The following is an 18,303-nucleotide window of genomic DNA, read 5'->3' as shown; positions in this document are numbered from 1 at the left end:
CCAGTGTATTATCTCTGGGCAGAGGCCAGTGTATTATCTCTGGGCAGAGGCCAGTGTATTATCTCTGGGCAGAGGCCAGTGTATTATCTCTGGGCAGAGGCCAGTGTATTATCTCTGGGCAGAGGCCAGTGTATTATCTCTGGGCAGAGGCCAGTGTATTATCTGTTATCTAATCCAATACTAGACATGACTGAGTCCCACCCACCGTTTATTCAACATGTGCTGATTCTCTCCATATCACATCCTCTTCCTCCTCTTCCTCTCTCTGTGAGCTGGTGACAACCGGGCCAGTGGAGACAGCTCTACTCTGTGTCTGATAGGACTGGAACAGAGGAACCTGGAAGAATGGAGATGGGCGGTGGGGAGAGAGAGGGGGTGACTGGCGGTAGAGAGTGGTGAGAGAGAGGGGGGAGACGGGCGGTAGAGAGTGGGGAGACTGGGAGAGAGGGGGAGACTGGGACAGAGAGAGAGAGCGAGGGGGAGACTGAGAGAGAGCGAGGGGGAGACTGAGAGAGAGCGAGGGGGAGACTGAGAGAGAGCGAGGGGGAGACTGAGAGAGAGCGAGGGGGAGACTGAGAGAGAGCGAGGGGGAGACTGAGAGAGAGCGAGGGGGAGACTGAGAGAGAGCGAGGGGGAGACTGAGAGAGAGCGAGGGGGAGACTGAGAGAGAGCGAGGGGGAGACTGAGAGAGAGCGCGAGGGGGAGACTGAGAGCGAGCGAGGGAGGGGGAGACTGAGAGCGAGCGAGCGAGGGGGAGACTGAGCGAGCGAGCGAGGGGGAGACTGAGCGCGAGCGAGCGAGGGGGAGACTGAGCGCGAGCGAGCGAGGGGGAGACTGAGCGAGCGAGGGGGAGACTGAGCGAGCGAGGGGGAGACTGAGCGAGCGAGGGGGAGACTGAGCGAGCGAGGGGGAGACTGAGCGAGAGGGGGGGAGACTGAGCGCGAGGGGGAGACTGAGCGCGAGGGGGAGACTGAGCGCGAGGGGGAGACTGAGCGCGAGGGGGAGACTGAGCGCGAGGGGGAGACTGAGCGCGAGGGGGAGACTGAGCGCGAGGGGGAGACTGAGCGCGAGGGGGAGACTGAGCGCGAGGGGGAGACTGAGCGCGAGGGGGAGACTGAGCGCGAGGGGGAGACTGAGCGCGAGGGGGAGACTGAGCGCGAGGGGGAGACTGAGCGCGAGGGGGAGACTGAGCGCGAGGGGGAGACTGAGCGCGAGGGGGAGACTGAGCGCGAGGGGGAGACTGAGCGCGAGGGGGAGACTGAGCGCGAGGGGGAGACTGAGCGCGAGGGGGAGACTGAGCGCGAGGGGGAGACTGAGCGCGAGCGAGCGAGGGGGAGACTGAGCGCGAGCGAGCGAGGGGGAGACTGAGCGCGAGCGAGCGAGGGGAGACTGAGCGCGAGCGAGCGAGGGGGAGACTGAGCGCGAGCGAGCGAGGGGAGACTGAGCGCGAGCGAGCGAGGGGGAGACTGAGCGCGAGCGAGCGAGGGGGAGACTGAGCGCGAGCGAGCGAGGGGGGAGACTGAGCGCGAGCGAGCGAGGGGGAGACTGAGCGCGAGCGAGCGAGGGGGAGACTGAGCGCGAGCGAGCGAGGGGGAGACTGAGCGCGAGCGAGCGAGGGGGAGACTGAGCGCGAGCGAGCGAGGGGGAGACTGAGCGAGCGAGCGGGGGGGAGACTGAGCGCGAGCGAGCGAGGGGGAGACTGAGCGCGAGCGAGCGAGGGGGAGACTGAGCGAGCGAGCGAGGGGGAGACTGAGCGAGGGGGAGCGAGCGAGCGAGGGGGAGACTGAGCGCGAGCGAGCGAGGGGGAGACTGAGCGCGAGCGAGCGAGGGGGAGACTGAGCGAGCGAGCGAGGGGGAGACTGAGCGAGCGAGCGAGGGGGAGACTGAGCGCGAGCGAGCGGGGGAGACTGAGCGAGCGAGCGAGGGGGAGACTGAGCGCGAGCGAGCGAGGGGGAGACTGAGCGCGAGCGAGCGAGGGGGAGACTGAGCGAGCGAGCGAGGGGGAGACTGAGCGCGAGCGAGCGAGGGGGAGACTGAGCGAGCGAGCGAGGGGGAGACTGAGCGCGAGCGAGCGAGGGGGAGACTGAGCGCGAGCGAGCGAGGGGGAGACTGAGCGCGAGCGAGCGAGGGGGAGACTGAGCGCGAGCGAGCGAGGGGGAGACTGAGCGCGAGCGAGCGAGGGGGAGACTGAGCGCGAGCGAGCGAGGGGGAGACTGAGCGCGAGCGAGCGAGGGGGAGACTGAGCGAGCGAGCGAGGGGGAGACTGAGCGCGAGCGAGCGAGGGGGAGACTGAGCGCGAGCGAGCGAGGGGGAGACTGAGCGCGAGCGAGCGAGGGGGAGACTGAGCGCGAGCGAGCGAGGGGGAGACTGAGCGCGAGCGAGCGAGGGGGAGACTGAGCGCGAGCGAGCGAGGGGGAGACTGAGCGCGAGCGAGCGAGGGGGAGACTGAGCGCGAGCGAGCGAGGGGGAGACTGAGCGCGAGCGAGCGAGGGGAGACTGAGCGCGAGCGAGCGAGGGGAGACTGAGCGAGCGAGCGAGGGGGAGACTGAGCGCGAGCGAGCGAGGGGGAGACTGAGCGCGAGCGAGCGAGGGGGAGACTGAGCGCGAGCGAGCGAGGGGGAGACTGAGCGCGAGCGAGCGGGGGAGACTGAGCGCGAGCGAGCGAGGGGGAGACTGAGCGCGAGCGAGCGAGGGGGAGACTGAGCGAGCGAGCGAGGGGGAGACTGAGCGCGAGCGAGCGAGGGGGAGACTGAGCGCGAGCGAGCGAGGGGGAGACTGAGCGCGAGGGGGAGGGGGAGACTGAGCGCGAGCGAGCGAGGGGGGAGACTGAGCGCGAGGGGGAGGAGGGGGGGTAGAGCACATACCAGTCATGCCAGGGACTTCATTGTGATCGTTTGAGAGATGAAGGGTTGATAATTGAAGTAGATGTGCAGGGCGTGTCCCCAATAGGGTTGTGTGGAGAAGCAAACAGTTTGTTTTACATCCGTTGAGAATGACAATAGTTCCTCATGTACTCATGAAATAGTTTTTGAGCTAATATTCTATATCAGAGGGAACAGGAGCTCAAGCTGTAGAAGATGTTTGAGGTGCCAGTACTTGGCTCCGGTGAGCTCCTGCAAAAGTTAAGCATCGCTTCTTATCAACTTGATCAAATGGTCTCCAGCTGTGTCTGTCCCGAGCTCACTGGGCAGGGACACTCTGAGGGACCAGGATAGTTGATACAATGTTGCTAGTTTGTTGGTGAGACCTTCAGTTTGGAGTCATTTTTAGTTAATAGTTGATACAATGTTGCTGGTGAGACCTTCAGGCTGGAGTCATTTTTAGTTCATAGTTGATACAATGTTGCTGGTGAAACCTTCAGGTTGGAGTCATTTTTAGTTAATAGTTGATACAATGTTGCTGGTGAGACCTTCAGGTTGGAGTCATTTTTAGTTAATAGTTGATACAATGTTGCTGGTGAAACCTTCAGGTTGGAGTCATATTTAGTTAATAGTTGATACAATGTTGCTGGTGAAACCTTCAGGTTGGAGTCATATTTAGTTAATAGTTGATACAATGTTGCTGGTGAGACCTTCAGGCTGGAGTCATTTTTAGTTAATAGTTGATACAATGTTGCTGGTGAGACCTTCAGGCTGGAGTCATATTTAGTTCATAGTTGATACAATGTTGCTGGTGAAACCTTCAGGCTGGAGTCATATTTAGTTCATAGTTGATACAATGTTGCTGGTGAGACCTTCAGGTTGGAGTCATATTTAGTTAATAGTTGATACAATGTTGCTGGTTCGTTGCAGAAAGGCCATGTGTGTTTTATTTTTATCATGATATTTTCTACCTGCAGGATGCAATATTTTAATCTGTTGGCTGTTTTTACATAGTTGCCAATGGCAACAGAAGTTTCTTTTTAGGTTTGTCATTTACATTTTGGATAGTTTTGATTAACTACACGACAATTATTTTGAAATACTTTTGTATATATATAAAATACAAATACACTACATATACAAAAGTATGTGGACACCACTTTAATTTAGTGGATTCGGCTAATACAGCCAAACCCGTTGTTGACAGGTGTATAGAATCGAGCACACAGCCCATGCAATCTCCATAGACAAACATTGGCAGTAGCATGGCCCCATACCGAAGAGCTCAGTGACTTTCAACGTGGCACCGTCATAGGATGCCACCTTTCCAACAAGTCAGTTCGTCAAATTTCTGTCCTGCTAGAGCTGCCCTGGGCCAACTGTAAGTGCTGTTATTGTGAAGTGGAAACCTCTAGAAGCAGCTTAGCCACACAAGCAGGGCCGCATTACTCTAGTGTGCAGGGCACATTAACTGTCTGTTTGGGGTCTAAACAGCGTCTAAGCAGGGTTTCTATGGTAACCTCTCTGTTAACGCTGTGTGGTTGTGGTGTGTTGTAGGACGATAAAGACATAAAGAATCATCTGTCCTCGGTTGCAGGGTTTCTATGGTAACCTCTCTGTTAACGCTGTGTGGTTGTGGTGTGTTGTAGGACGATAAAGACCTAAAGAATCATCTGTCCTCGGTTGCAGGGTTTCTATGGTAACCTCTCTGTTAATGCTGTGTGGTTGTGGTGTGTTGTAGGACGATAAAGACATAAAGAATCATCTGTCCTCGGTTGCAGGGTTTCTATGGTAACCTCTCTGTTAACGCTGTGTGGTTGTGGTGTGTTGTAGGACGATAAAGACCTAAAGAATCATCTGTCCTCGGTTGCAGGGTTGCTATGGTAACCTCTCTGTTAACGCTGTGTGGTTGTGGTGTGTTGTAGGACGATAAAGACATAAAGAATCATCTGTCCTCGGTTGCAGGGTTGCTATGGTAACCTCTCTGTTAACGCTGTGTGGTTGTGGTGTGTTGTAGGACGATAAAGACCTAAAGAATCATCTGTCCTCGGTTGCAGGGTTGCTATGGTAACCTCTCTGTTAACGCTGTGTGGTTGTGGTGTGTTGTAGGACGATAAAGACATAAAGAATCATCTGTCCTCGGTTGCAGGGTTTCTATGGTAACCTCTCTGTTAACGCTGTGTGGTTGTGGTGTGTTGTAGGACGATAAAGACATAAAGAATCATCTGTCCTCGGTTGCAGGGTTGCTATGGTAACCTCTCTGTTAATGCTGTGTGGTTGCGGTGTGTTGTAGGACGATAAAGACATAAAGAATCATCTGTCCTCGGTTGCAGGGTTGCTATGGTAACCTCTCTGTTAACGCTGTGTGGTTGCGGTGTGTTGTAGGACGATAAAGACCTAAAGAATCATCTGTCCTCGGTTGCAGGGTTTCTATGGTAACCTCTCTGTTAACGCTGTGTGGTTGCGGTGTGTTGTAGGACGATAAAGACCTGGTACCAGAGTTCGTGAATTCAGAAGGCTTGACGTGTTTCATCAAGGTTGGAACGGAGGCAGACCACAACTATCAGAACTACATTCTCCGAGGTGAAGTACGATCTCAACAATCATTTTAATTTAACCTTTTATTTAACTAGGCAAGTCGGTTAAGAACAGATTCTTATTTACAATGACAGATTTATACCTTGTCAGCTCAGGGATTCGATCCAGCAACCTTTTGGTTACTAGTCCAACGCTCTAACCACTAGACTACCTGCCTGCCCCACTCATCTAACACCTACCTTATATATCACTTCATATTATTATTATTATTATTATATATATTATTATTATTATCACTTTAATAGTTTTCTCAGACGTACATATTTCAGAACAAGTTAGCAATGAATGTTACACAGTAAATAAATACCTGATACTTTTACAATTATTAGTGTTGCAGATCAGAACAAAGATACAAACAAAGGCTTTAGTATCGTGATACTGAGGACGAGGAACGTCAGGGCTTTAGTATCGTGGTACTGAACGTCAGGGCTTTAGTATCATGATACTGAGGACGCTGAACGTCAGGGCTTTAGTATCGTGGTACTGAGGACGCTGAACGTCAGGGCTTTAGTATCGTGATACTGAATGTCAGGGCTTTAGTATCGTGATACTGAATGTCAGGCCTTTAGTATCGTGATACTGAATGTCAGGGCTTTAGTATCGTGATACTGAATGTCAGGGCTTTAGTATCGTGATACTGAATGTCAGGGCTTTAGTATCGTGATACTGAACGTCAGGGCTTTAGTATCGTGATACTGAATGTCAGGGCTTTAGTATCGTGATACTGAACGTCAGGGCTTTAGTATCGTGATACTGAACGTCAGGGCTTTAGTATCGTGATACTGAACGTCAGGGCTTTAGTATCGTGATACTGAACGTCAGGGCTTTAGTATCGTGATACTGAACGTCAGGGCTTTAGTATCGTGATACTGAACGTCAGGGCTTTAGTATCGTGATACTGAACGTCAGGGCTTTAGTATCGTGATACTGAACGTCAGGGCTTTAGTATCGTGATACTGAACGTCAGGGCTTTAGTATCGTGATACTGAACGTCAGGGCTTTAGTATCGTGGTACTGAGGACGCTGAACGTCAGGGCTTTAGTATCGTGGTACTGAGGACGCTGAACGTCAGGGCTTTAGTATCGTGATACTGAACGTCAGGGCTTTAGTATCGTGATACTGAACGTCAGGGCTTTAGTATCGTGATACTGAACGTCAGGGCTTTAGTATCGTGATACTGAACGTCAGGGCTTTAGTATCGTGATACTGAACGTCAGGGCTTTAGTATCGTGGTACTGAACGTCAGGGCTTTAGTATCGTGGTACTGAACGTCAGGGCTTTAGTATCGTGGTACTGAGGACGCTGAACGTCAGGGCTTTAGTATCGTGGTACTGAGGACGCTGAACGTCAGGGCTTTAGTATCGTGATACTGAACGTCAGGGCTTTAGTATCGTGATACTGAACGTCAGGGCTTTAGTATCGTGGTACTGAGGACGCTGAACGTCAGGGCTTTAGTATCGTGATACTGAGGATGCTGAACGTTAGGGCTTTAGTATCGTGATACTGAGGATGCTGAACGTTAGGGCTTTAGTATCGTGGTACTGAGGACGCTGAACGTCAGGGCTTTAGTATCGTGATACTGAGGATGCTGAACGTTAGGGCTTTAGTATCGTGATACTGAGGATGCTGAACGTTAGGGCTTTAGTATCGTGGTACTGAGGACGCTGAACGTCAGGGCTTTAGTATCGTGATGCTGAACGTCAGGGCTTTAGTATCGTGATGCTGAACGTCAGGGCTTTAGTATCGTGATGCTGAACGTCAGGGCTTTAGTATCGTGATACTGAACGTCAGGGCTTTAGTATCGTGATACTGAGGACGCTGAACGTCAGGGCTTTAGTATCGTGGTACTGAGGACGCTGAACGTCAGGGCTTTAGTATCGTGATACTGAACGTCAGGGCTTTAGTATCGTGGTACTGAACGTCAGGGCTTTAGTATCATGATACTGAACGTTAGGGCTTTAGTATCGTGGTACTGAGGACGCTGAACGTCAGGGCTTTAGTATCGTGATACTGAACGTCAGGGCTTTAGTATCATGATACTGAACGTTAGGGCTTTAGTATCGTGGTACTGAGGACGCTGAACGTCAGGGCTTTAGTATCGTGATACTGAGGATGCTGAACGTTAGGGCTTTAGTATCATGATACTGAGGATGCTGAACGTTAGGGCTTTAGTATCGTGGTACTGAGGACGCTGAACGTCAGGGCTTTAGTATCGTGATGCTGAACGTCAAGGCTTTAGTATCGTGGTACTGAACGTCAGGGCTTTAGTATCGTGGTACTGAACGTCAGAGCTTTAGTATCGTGATACTGAATGTCAGGGCTTTAGTATCGTGATACTGAACGTCAGGGCTTTAGTATCGTGATACTGAGGACGCTGAACGTCAGGGCTTTAGTATCGTGATACTGAGGACGCTGAACGTCAGGGCTTTAGTATCGTGGTACTGAGGACGCTGAACGTCAGGGCTTTAGTATCGTGGTACTGAGGACGCTGAACGTCAGGGCTTTAGTATCGTGATACTGAGGACGCTGAACGTCAGGGCTTTAGTATCGTGGTACTGAACGTCAGGGCTTTAGTATCATGATACTGAACGTCAGGGCTTTAGTATCATGATACTGAACGTCAGGGCTTTAGTATCATGATACTGAACGTCAGGGCTTTAGTATCATGATACTGAACGTTAGGGCTTTAGTATCGTGGTACTGAGGACGCTGAACGTCAGGGCTTTAGTATCGTGATACTGAACGTTAGGGCTTTAGTATCGTGGTACTGAGGACGCTGAACGTCAGGGCTTTAGTATCGTGATACTGAACGTTAGTGCTTTAGTATCGTGGTACTGAGGACGCTGAACGTCAGGGCTTTAGTATCGTGATACTGAGGATGCTGAACGTTAGGGCTTTGGTATCATGATACTGAGGATGCTGAACGTTAGGGCTTTAGTATCGTAGTACTGAGGACGCTGAACGTCAGGGCTTTAGTATCGTGATGCTGAACATCAGGGCTTTAGTATCGTGGTACTGAACGTCAGGGCTTTAGTATCGTGATACTGAACGTCAGGGCTTTAGTATCGTGATACTGAACGTCAGGGCTTTAGTATCGTGATACTGAACGTCAGGGCTTTAGTATCGTGATACTGAACGTTAGGGCTTTAGTATCGTGATAGTGAGGACGCTGAACGTCAGAGCTTTAGTATCGTGGTACTGAACGTCAGGGCTTTAGTATCGTGGTACTGAACGTTAGGGCTTTAGTATCGTGGTACTGAACGTTAGGGCTTTAGTATCGTGGTACTGAACGTTAGGGCTTTAGTATCGTGGTACTGAACGTTAGGGCTTTAGTATCGTGATACTGAGGATGCTGAACGTCAGGGCTTTAGTAATATAATAATAATAATAATAATAATATTTAGTATCGTGTTACTGAGGATGCTGAACGTCAGGGCTTTAGTATCGTGGTGCTGAACGTCAGGGCTTTAGTATCGTGGTGCTGAACGTCAGGGCTTTAGTATCGTGATACTGAACGTCAGGGCTTTAGTATCGTGATACTGAACGTCAGGGCTTTAGTATCGTGATACTGAACGTTAGGGCTTTAGTATCGTGATACTGAGGACGCTGAACGTCAGGGCTTTATCGTGGTACTGAGGACGCTGAACGTCAGGGCTTTAGTATCGTGATACTGAACGTCAGGGCTTTAGTATCGTGATACTGAACGTCAGGGCTTTAGTATCGTGGTACTGAGGACGAGGAACGTCAGGGCTTTAGTATCGTGGTACTGAACGTCAGGGCTTTAGTATCGTGATACTGAGGACGAGGAACGTCAGGGCTTTAGTGTCGTGGTGCTGAACGTCAGGGCTTTAGTGTATTTATGTTGCAGCTCCTAATCTGGTATTTGTGTTGCAGCTCCTAATCTGATTTTTGTGTTTCAGCTCCTAATCTGGTTTTTGTGTTGCAGCTCCTAATCTGATTTTTGTGTTTCAGCTCCTAATCTGGTCTTTGTGTTTCAGCCCTAATCTGATCTTTGTGTTGCAGCTCCTAATCTGGTCTTTGTGTTGCAGCTCCTAATCTGGTCTTTGTGTTGCAGCTCCTAATCTGATCTTTGTGTTGCAGCTCCTAATCTGATCTTTGTGTTGCAGCTCCTAATCTGATCTTTGTGTTGCAGCTCCTAATCTGATCTTTGTGTTGCAGCTCCTAATCTGATTTTTGTGTTGCAGCTCCTAATATGATTTTTGTGTTGCAGCTCCTAATCTGATCTTTGTGTTGCAGCTCCTAATCTGATCTTTGTGTTGCAGCTCTAATCTGATCTTTGTGTTGCAGCCCTCAGTCAGATCATGCTGTTTGTAGATGGGATGAACGGTGTGATCGACCACAATGACACTGTTCAGTGGCTCTACACTCTCAGTGGCAGTCTGGTGGGTATTACATACAGTAGAGACCTGACCGCAGTACACACACACACACCACACACAGAGAGAGAGTCTACTGTCCGTAATGTCAGAGAGAGTCTACTGTCCGTAATGTCAGAGAGAGTCTACTGTCCGTAATGTCAGAGAGAGTCTACTGTCCGTAATGTCAGAGAGAGTCTACTGTCCGTAATGTCAGAGAGAGTCTACTGTCCGTAATGTCAGAGAGAGTCTACTGTCCGTAATGTCAGAGAGAGTCTACTGTCCGTAATGTCAGAGAGAGTCTACTGTCCGTAATGTCAGAGAGAGTCTACTGTCCGTAATGTCAGAGAGAGTCTACTGTCCGTAATGTCAGAGAGAGTCTACTGTCCGTAATGTCAGAGAGAGTCTACTGTCCGTAATGTCAGAGAGAGTCTACTGTCCGTAATGTCAGAGAGAGAGAGTCTACTGTCTGTAATGTCAGAGAGAGAGAGTCTACTGTCTGTAATGTCAGAGAGAGAGAGTCTACTGTCCGTAATGTCAGAGAGAGAAAGTCTACTGTCCGTAATGTCAGAGAGAGAGAGTCTACTGTCTGTAATGTCAGAGAGTCTACTGTCTGTAATGTCAGAGAGTCTACTGTCTGTAATGTCAGAGAGTCTACTGTCTGTAATGTCAGAGAGAGTCTACTGTCTGTAATGTCAGAGAGAGTCTACTGTCCGTAATGTCAGAGAGAGTCTACTGTCCGTAATGTCAGAGAGAGTCTACTGTCCGTAATGTCAGAGAGAGAGAGTCTACTGTCTGTAATGTCAGAGAGAGAGAGTCTACTGTCTGTAATGTCAGAGAGAGAGAGTCTACTGTCTGTAATGTCAGAGAGAGAGAGTCTACTGTCCGTAATGTCAGAGAGAGAGAGTCTACTGTCCGTAATGTCAGAGAGAGAGAGTCTACTGTCTGTAATGTCAGAGAGTCTACTGTCTGTAATGTCAGAGAGTCTACTGTCCGTAATGTCAGAGAGTCTACTGTCTGTAATGTCAGAGAGAGAGAGTCTACTGTCTGTAATGTCAGAGAGAGAGAGTCTACTGTCTGTAATGTCAGAGAGAGAGAGTCTACTGTCCGTAATGTCAGAGAGTCTACTGTCCGTAATGTCAGAGAGTCTACTGTCCGTAATGTCAGAGAGTCTACTGTCCGTAATGTCAGAGAGTCTACTGTCCGTAATGTCAGAGAGTCTACTGTCCGTAATGTCAGAGAGTCTACTGTCCGTAATGTCAGAGAGTCTACTGTCCGTAATGTCAGAGAGTCTACTGTCCGTAATGTCAGAGAGTCTACTGTCCGTAATGTCAGAGAGTCTACTGTCCGTAATGTCAGAGAGTCTACTGTCCGTAATGTCAGAGAGTCTACTGTCCGTAATGTCAGAGAGTCTACTGTCCGTAATGTCAGAGAGTCTACTGTCCGTAATGTCAGAGAGTCTACTGTCCGTAATGTCAGAGAGTCTACTGTCCGTAATGTCAGAGAGTCTACTGTCCGTAATGTCAGAGAGTCTACTGTCCGTAATGTCAGAGAGTCTACTGTCCGTAATGTCAGAGAGTCTACTGTCCGTAATGTCAGAGAGTCTACTGTCCGTAATGTCAGAGGGTCTACTGTCCGTAATGTCAGAGGGTCTACTGTCCGTAATGTCAGAGGGTCTACTGTCCGTAATGTCAGAGGGTCTACTGTCCGTAATGTCAGAGGGTCTACTGTCCGTAATGTCAGAGGGTCTACTGTCCGTAATGTCAGAGGGTCTACTGTCCGTAATGTCAGAGGGTCTACTGTCCGTAATGTCAGAGGGTCTACTGTCCGTAATGTCAGAGGGTCTACTGTCCGTAATGTCAGAGGGTCTACTGTCCGTAATGTCAGAGGGTCTACTGTCCGTAATGTCAGAGGGTCTACTGTCCGTAATGTCAGAGGGTCTACTGTCCGTAATGTCAGAGGGTCTACTGTCCGTAATGTCAGAGGGTCTACTGTCCGTAATGTCAGAGGGTCTACTGTCCGTAATGTCAGAGGGTCTACTGTCCGTAATGTCAGAGGGTCTACTGTCCGTAATGTCAGAGGGTCTACTGTCCGTAATGTCAGAGGGTCTACTGTCCGTAATGTCAGAGGGTCTACTGTCCGTAATGTCAGAGGGTCTACTGTCCGTAATGTCAGAGGGTCTACTGTCCGTAATGTCAGAGGGTCTACTGTCCGTAATGTCAGAGGGTCTACTGTCCGTAATGTCAGAGGGTCTACTGTCCGTAATGTCAGAGGGTCTACTGTCCGTAATGTCAGAGGGTCTACTGTCCGTAATGTCAGAGGGTCTACTGTCCGTAATGTCAGAGGGTCTACTGTCCGTAATGTCAGAGGGTCTACTGTCCGTAATGTCAGAGGGTCTACTGTCCGTAATGTCAGAGGGTCTACTGTCCGTAATGTCAGAGGGTCTACTGTCCGTAATGTCAGAGGGTCTACTGTCCGTAATGTCAGAGGGTCTACTGTCCGTAATGTCAGAGGGTCTACTGTCCGTAATGTCAGAGGGTCTACTGTCCGTAATGTCAGAGGGTCTACTGTCCGTAATGTCAGAGGGTCTACTGTCCGTAATGTCAGAGGGTCTACTGTCCGTAATGTCAGAGGGTCTACTGTCCGTAATGTCAGAGGGTCTACTGTCCGTAATGTCAGAGGGTCTACTGTCCGTAATGTCAGAGGGTCTACTGTCCGTAATGTCAGAGGGTCTACTGTCCGTAATGTCAGAGGGTCTACTGTCCGTAATGTCAGAGGGTCTACTGTCCGTAATGTCAGAGGGTCTACTGTCCGTAATGTCAGAGGGTCTACTGTCCGTAATGTCAGAGGGTCTACTGTCCGTAATGTCAGAGGGTCTACTGTCCGTAATGTCAGAGGGTCTACTGTCCGTAACGTCAGAGGGTCTACTGTCCGTAACGTCAGAGTCTACTGTCCGTAACGTCAGAGTCTACTGTCCGTAACGTCAGAGTCTACTGTCCGTAACGTCAGAGTCTACTGTCCGTAACGTCAGAGTCTACTGTCCGTAACGTCAGAGTCTACTGTCCGTAACGTCAGAGTCTACTGTCCGTAACGTCAGAGTCTACTGTCCGTAACGTCAGAGTCTACTGTCCGTAACGTCAGAGTCTACTGTCCGTAACGTCAGAGTCTACTGTCCGTAACGTCAGAGAGAGTCTACTGTCCGTAACGTCAGAGAGAGTCTACTGTCCGTAACGTCAGAGAGAGTCTACTGTCCGTAACGTCAGAGAGAGTCTACTGTCCGTAACGTCAGAGAGAGTCTACTGTCCGTAACGTCAGAGAGAGTCTACTGTCCGTAACGTCAGAGAGAGTCTACTGTCCGTAACGTCAGAGAGAGTCTACTGTCCGTAACGTCAGAGAGAGTCTACTGTCCGTAACGTCAGAGAGAGAGAGAGTCTACTGTCCGTAACGTCAGAGAGAGTCAGTACAATAATGTTGTTTTTAATACCACAAATTACCGGGTACCTTGTCCACTATTGGCCAGGAGACGAGGAGACAAACAGAACGCCCCCCCCTCCAAAACATGCCCCCCTGATGTCTGTAAGAGACTTAAACACTAGTGTCTCTCGCTCAATAAATGTTTGTAAATCAATCACCTTGCAGCTGCTACAGCTCTGATTTCAGATCTCCTTTTTAAACAGGGAAGTGAGAACAGCCAATGAGATGTGACAGACAGGACAGGGTGTGAAACTAGAATATGGTGAGAAACTCTTGTTACGTAAGACTGTGTTAGAATGAAGACTGTTACTGTAGTGATGGAGACGAGGTTTAACACCCTATACTGTAGTGGAGAGGTTTAACACCCTATACTGTAGTGGAGAGGTTTAACACCCTATACTGTAGTGGAGAGGTTTAACACCCTATACTGTAGTGGAGAGGTTTAACACCCTATACTGTAGTGAAGAGGTTTAACACCCTATACTGTAGTGAAGAGGTTCAATACACTATACTGTAGTGAAGAGGTTCAATACACTATACTGTAGTGAAGAGGTTCAATACACTATACTGTAGTGAAGAGGTTCAATACACTATACTGTAGTGAAGAGGTTCAATACACTATACTGTAGTGGAGAGGTTCAATACACTATACTGTAGTGGAGAGGTTCAATACACTATACTGTAGTGAAGAGGTTCAATACACTATACTGTAGTGAAGAGGTTCAATACCCTATACTGTAGTGGAGAGGTTTAACACCCTATACTGTAGTGAAGAGGTTCAATACACTATACTGTAGTGGAGAGGTTTAACACCCTATACTGTTGTGAAGAGGTTCAATACACTATACTGTAGTGAAGAGGTTTAACACCCTATACTGTAGTGGAGAGGTTTAACACCCTATACTGTAGTGAAGAGGTTTAACACCCTATACTGTAGTGAAGGGGTTTAACACCCTATACTGTAGTGAAGAGGTTTAACACCCTATACTGTAGTGAAGAGGCTCAACACCCTATACTGTAGTGAAGAGGTTCAATACACTATACTGTAGTGAAGAGGTTTAACACCCTATACTGTAGTGAAGAGGTTTAACACCCTACACTGTAGTGAAGAGGCTCAACACCCTATACTGTAGTGAAGAGGTTTAACACCCTATACTGTAGTGAAGAGGTTTAACACCCTATACTGTAGTGGAGAGGTTTAACACCCTATACTGTAGTGAAGAGGTTTAACACCCTATACTGTAGTGAAGAGGTTTAACACCCTATACTGTAGTGAAGAGGTTTAACACCCTATACTGTAGTGAAGAGGTTTAACACGCTATACTGTAGTGAAGAGGTTCAATACACTATACTGTAGTGAAGAGGTTCAATACACTATACTGTAGTGAAGAGGTTCAATACACTATACTGTAGTGAAGAGGTTCAACACCCTATACTGTAGTGAAGAGGTTTAACACCCTATACTGTAGTGAAGAGGTTCAATACACTATACTGTAGTGAAGAGGTTTAACACCCTATACTGTAGTGAAGAGGTTTAACACCCTATACTGTAGTGAAGAGGTTTAACACCCTATACTGTAGTGAAGAGGTTTAACACCCTATACTGTAGTGAAGAGGTTCAATACACTATACTGTAGTGAAGAGGTTCAACACCCTATACTGTAGTGAAGAGGTTCAATACACTATACTGTAGTGAAGAGGTTCAATACACTATACTGTAGTGGAGAGGTTCAATACACTATACTGTAGTGGAGAGGTTCAATACACTATACTGTAGTGAAGAGGTTCAATACACTATACTGTAGTGGAGAGGTTCAATACACTATACTGTAGTGAAGAGGTTTAACACCCTATACTGTAGTGAAGAGGTTCAATACACTATACTGTAGTGAAGAGGTTCAATACACTATACTGTAGTGGAGAGGTTCAACACCCTATACTGTAGTGAAGAGGTTCAATACACTATACTGTAGTGGAGAGGTTCAATACACTATACTGTAGTGGAGAGGTTCAATACACTATACTGTAGTGGAGAGGTTCAATACACTATACTGTAGTGAAGAGGTTCAATACACTATACTGTAGTGAAGAGGTTTAACACCCTATACTGTAGTGAAGAGGTTTAACACCCTATACTGTAGTGAAGAGGTTTAACACCCTATACTGTAGTGAAGAGGTTTAACACCCTATACTGTAGTGAAGAGGTTCAATACCCTATACTGTAGTGGAGAGGTTTAACACCCTATACTGTAGTGGAGAGGTTTAACACCCTATACTGTAGTGGAGAGGTTTAACACCCTATACTGTAGTGAAGAGGTTCAATACACTATACTGTAGTGAAGAGGTTCAATACACTATACTGTAGTGGAGAGGTTCAATACACTATACTGTAGTGGAGAGGTTCAATACACTATACTGTAGTGGAGAGGTTCAATACACTATACTGTAGTGGAGAGGTTCAATACACTATACGGTAGTGAAGAGGTTTAACACCCTATACGGTAGTGAAGAGGTTCAATACACTATACTGTAGTGAAGAGGTTCAATACACTATACTGTAGTGGAGAGGTTCAACACCCTATACTGTAGTGAAGAGGTTCAATACACTATACTGTAGTGAAGAGGTTCAATACACTATACTGTAGTGGAGAGGTTCAATACACTATACTGTAGTGGAGAGGTTCAATACACTATACTGTAGTGAAGAGGTTCAATACACTATACTGTAGTGAAGAGGTTCAATACCCTATACTGTAGTGGAGAGGTTTAACACCCTATACTGTAGTGAAGAGGTTTAACACCCTATACTGTAGTGGAGAGGTTTAACACCCTATACTGTAGTGAAGAGGTTCAATACACTATACTGTAGTGAAGAGGTTTAACACCCTATACTGTAGTGGAGAGGTTTAACACCCTATACTGTAGTGAAGAGGTTCAATACACTATACTGTAGTGAAGAGGTTTAACACCCTATACTGTAGTGGAGAGGTTTAACACCCTATACTGTAGTGGAGAGGTTTAACACCCTATACTGTAGTGAAGAGGTTTAACACCCTATACTGTAGTGAAGAGGTTTAACACCCTATACTGTAGTGAAGAGGTTTAACACCCTATACTGTAGTGTACTACATCCCCCCCCTCTTCACTTATTGTAATTAAATGTAGATACTTCGAATACTCTGCAATCTTATTTTACTGGGTTTGCTGGGTTCAATTGGAAATGTTGTGTATTTGAGGTGTAATATCACCACCTTGTGGAGAAACTGTCTAACTGACTCTCTCTCTCTCGCTCCCCCCCCCTCTCCCTCTCTCCCGCTCCCCCCCTCTCCCTCTCTCCCGCTCCCCCCCCCCCAGTCTCGTCTGGTGGTGAAGACCGCTCTGAAGCTCCTGATAGTGTTTGTAGAGTACACCGAGTTGAACAGTCCTCTATTTATCCAGGCTGTCAACACTGTGGATGGCAAGAGAGGTACACACACACACACACACACACACACACACACACACACACACACACACACACACACACACACACACACACAGTGCTGTTCTACTTATCCAGGCTGTCAACACTGTGGATGGCAAGAGAGGTACACACACACACAGTCACACAGTCACACACCACACACACACACACACAGTCACACAGTCACACACACACACACACACAGTCACACACACAGTCACACACACACACACACACACACACAGTGCTGTTCTACTTATCCAGGCTGTCAACACTGTGGATGGCAAGAGAGGTACACACACACACAGTCACACAGTCACACACCACACACACACACACACAGTCACACAGTCACACACACACACACACACACACACACACACACACACACACACACACACACAGTCACACACACAGTCACACACACACACACACACACACAGTGCTGTTCTACTTATCCAGGCTGTCAACACTGTGGATGGCAAGAGGTACACACACACACAGTCACACAGTCACACACCACACACACACAGTCACACACCACACACACACACACACACACACACACACACACACACACACACACACACACACACACACACACACACACACAGTGCTGTTCTACTTATCCAGGCTGTCAACACTGTGGATGGCAAGAGAGGTACACACACACACAGTCACACACCACACACACACACACAGACACACACTCACAGTCACACACACACACTCAGTCACACACACACACACACACACACAGTCACACACACACACACACACAGTCACACACACACACACACACACACACACACACAGTCACACACACACACACACACAGTCACACACACACACAGTGCTGTTCTGCTGAAGGAGCTTGTTTCATTTCACTCCACCATGTTGTACCTGCTGTGTACCGATGAATCAACTGAGATTTGATGGTCTGTAGAAGACAGGTTCTCAATTGGACTTTTGTTCGATTAACGGTTAAACGTTTTACAACACCTACACATTCTCAGTTTTATTTATTTAAAAAAATATTTTCTACATTTGTAGAATAATAGTGAAGACATCAAAACTATGGAATAACACGAATCATGGAATCATGTGGTAACCAGAAAAAATGTAAAACAAATGAAAATATATTTTATACTTGAGATTCTTCAAAGCAGCCGCCCTTTGTCTTGATGACAGCTTTGCACACTCCTGGCATTCTGTCAACCAGCTTCACCTGGAATGCCTTTCCAAACAGTCTTGAACGAGTTCCCACATATGCTGAGCATTTGTTGGCTGCTTTTCCTTCACTCTGCGGATCAACTCCTCCCAAACCATCTCAATTGGGTTGAGGTCAGGTGATCATGGAGGCCAGGTCACCTGATGCAGCAATCCATCCCTCCCCTTCTTGGTCAAATAGCCCTTACACAGCCTGGAGGTGTGTTTTTAGGTCCGTGTCCTGTTGAAAAACAAATGATATTCCCACTAAGCCCAAACCAGATGGGATGGCGTATCTCTGCAGAATGCTGTGGTAGCCATG

At 48.2% G+C, this 18,303-nt stretch overlaps 1 protein-coding gene across 1 annotated transcript in view; it reads left to right on the top strand.

Moving 5' to 3' along the window:
• The window catches only part of LOC124035373 (FH1/FH2 domain-containing protein 1-like), a gene marked incomplete at its 3' end in the record, with an annotated part of 102,876 nt that overhangs the window by 78,897 nt on the left and 5,676 nt on the right, over positions 1-18,303 (top strand). The window contains exons 5-7 of the mRNA XM_046348832.1: positions 5,339-5,444; positions 9,768-9,862; positions 16,664-16,775. Coding sequence (XP_046204788.1) covers positions 5,339-5,444; positions 9,768-9,862; positions 16,664-16,775 — 313 coding nt within the window. The remainder of the gene's footprint in view (positions 1-5,338; positions 5,445-9,767; positions 9,863-16,663; positions 16,776-18,303) is intronic.

This window comes from Oncorhynchus gorbuscha, linkage group LG05 (genome assembly GCF_021184085.1).
Source record: "Oncorhynchus gorbuscha isolate QuinsamMale2020 ecotype Even-year linkage group LG05, OgorEven_v1.0, whole genome shotgun sequence".
Lineage (NCBI taxonomy): Eukaryota > Metazoa > Chordata > Actinopteri > Salmoniformes > Salmonidae > Oncorhynchus > Oncorhynchus gorbuscha.
Note: the sequence above shows the minus strand (reverse complement) of the source record. Positions and strands in the feature narration are given on the sequence as shown.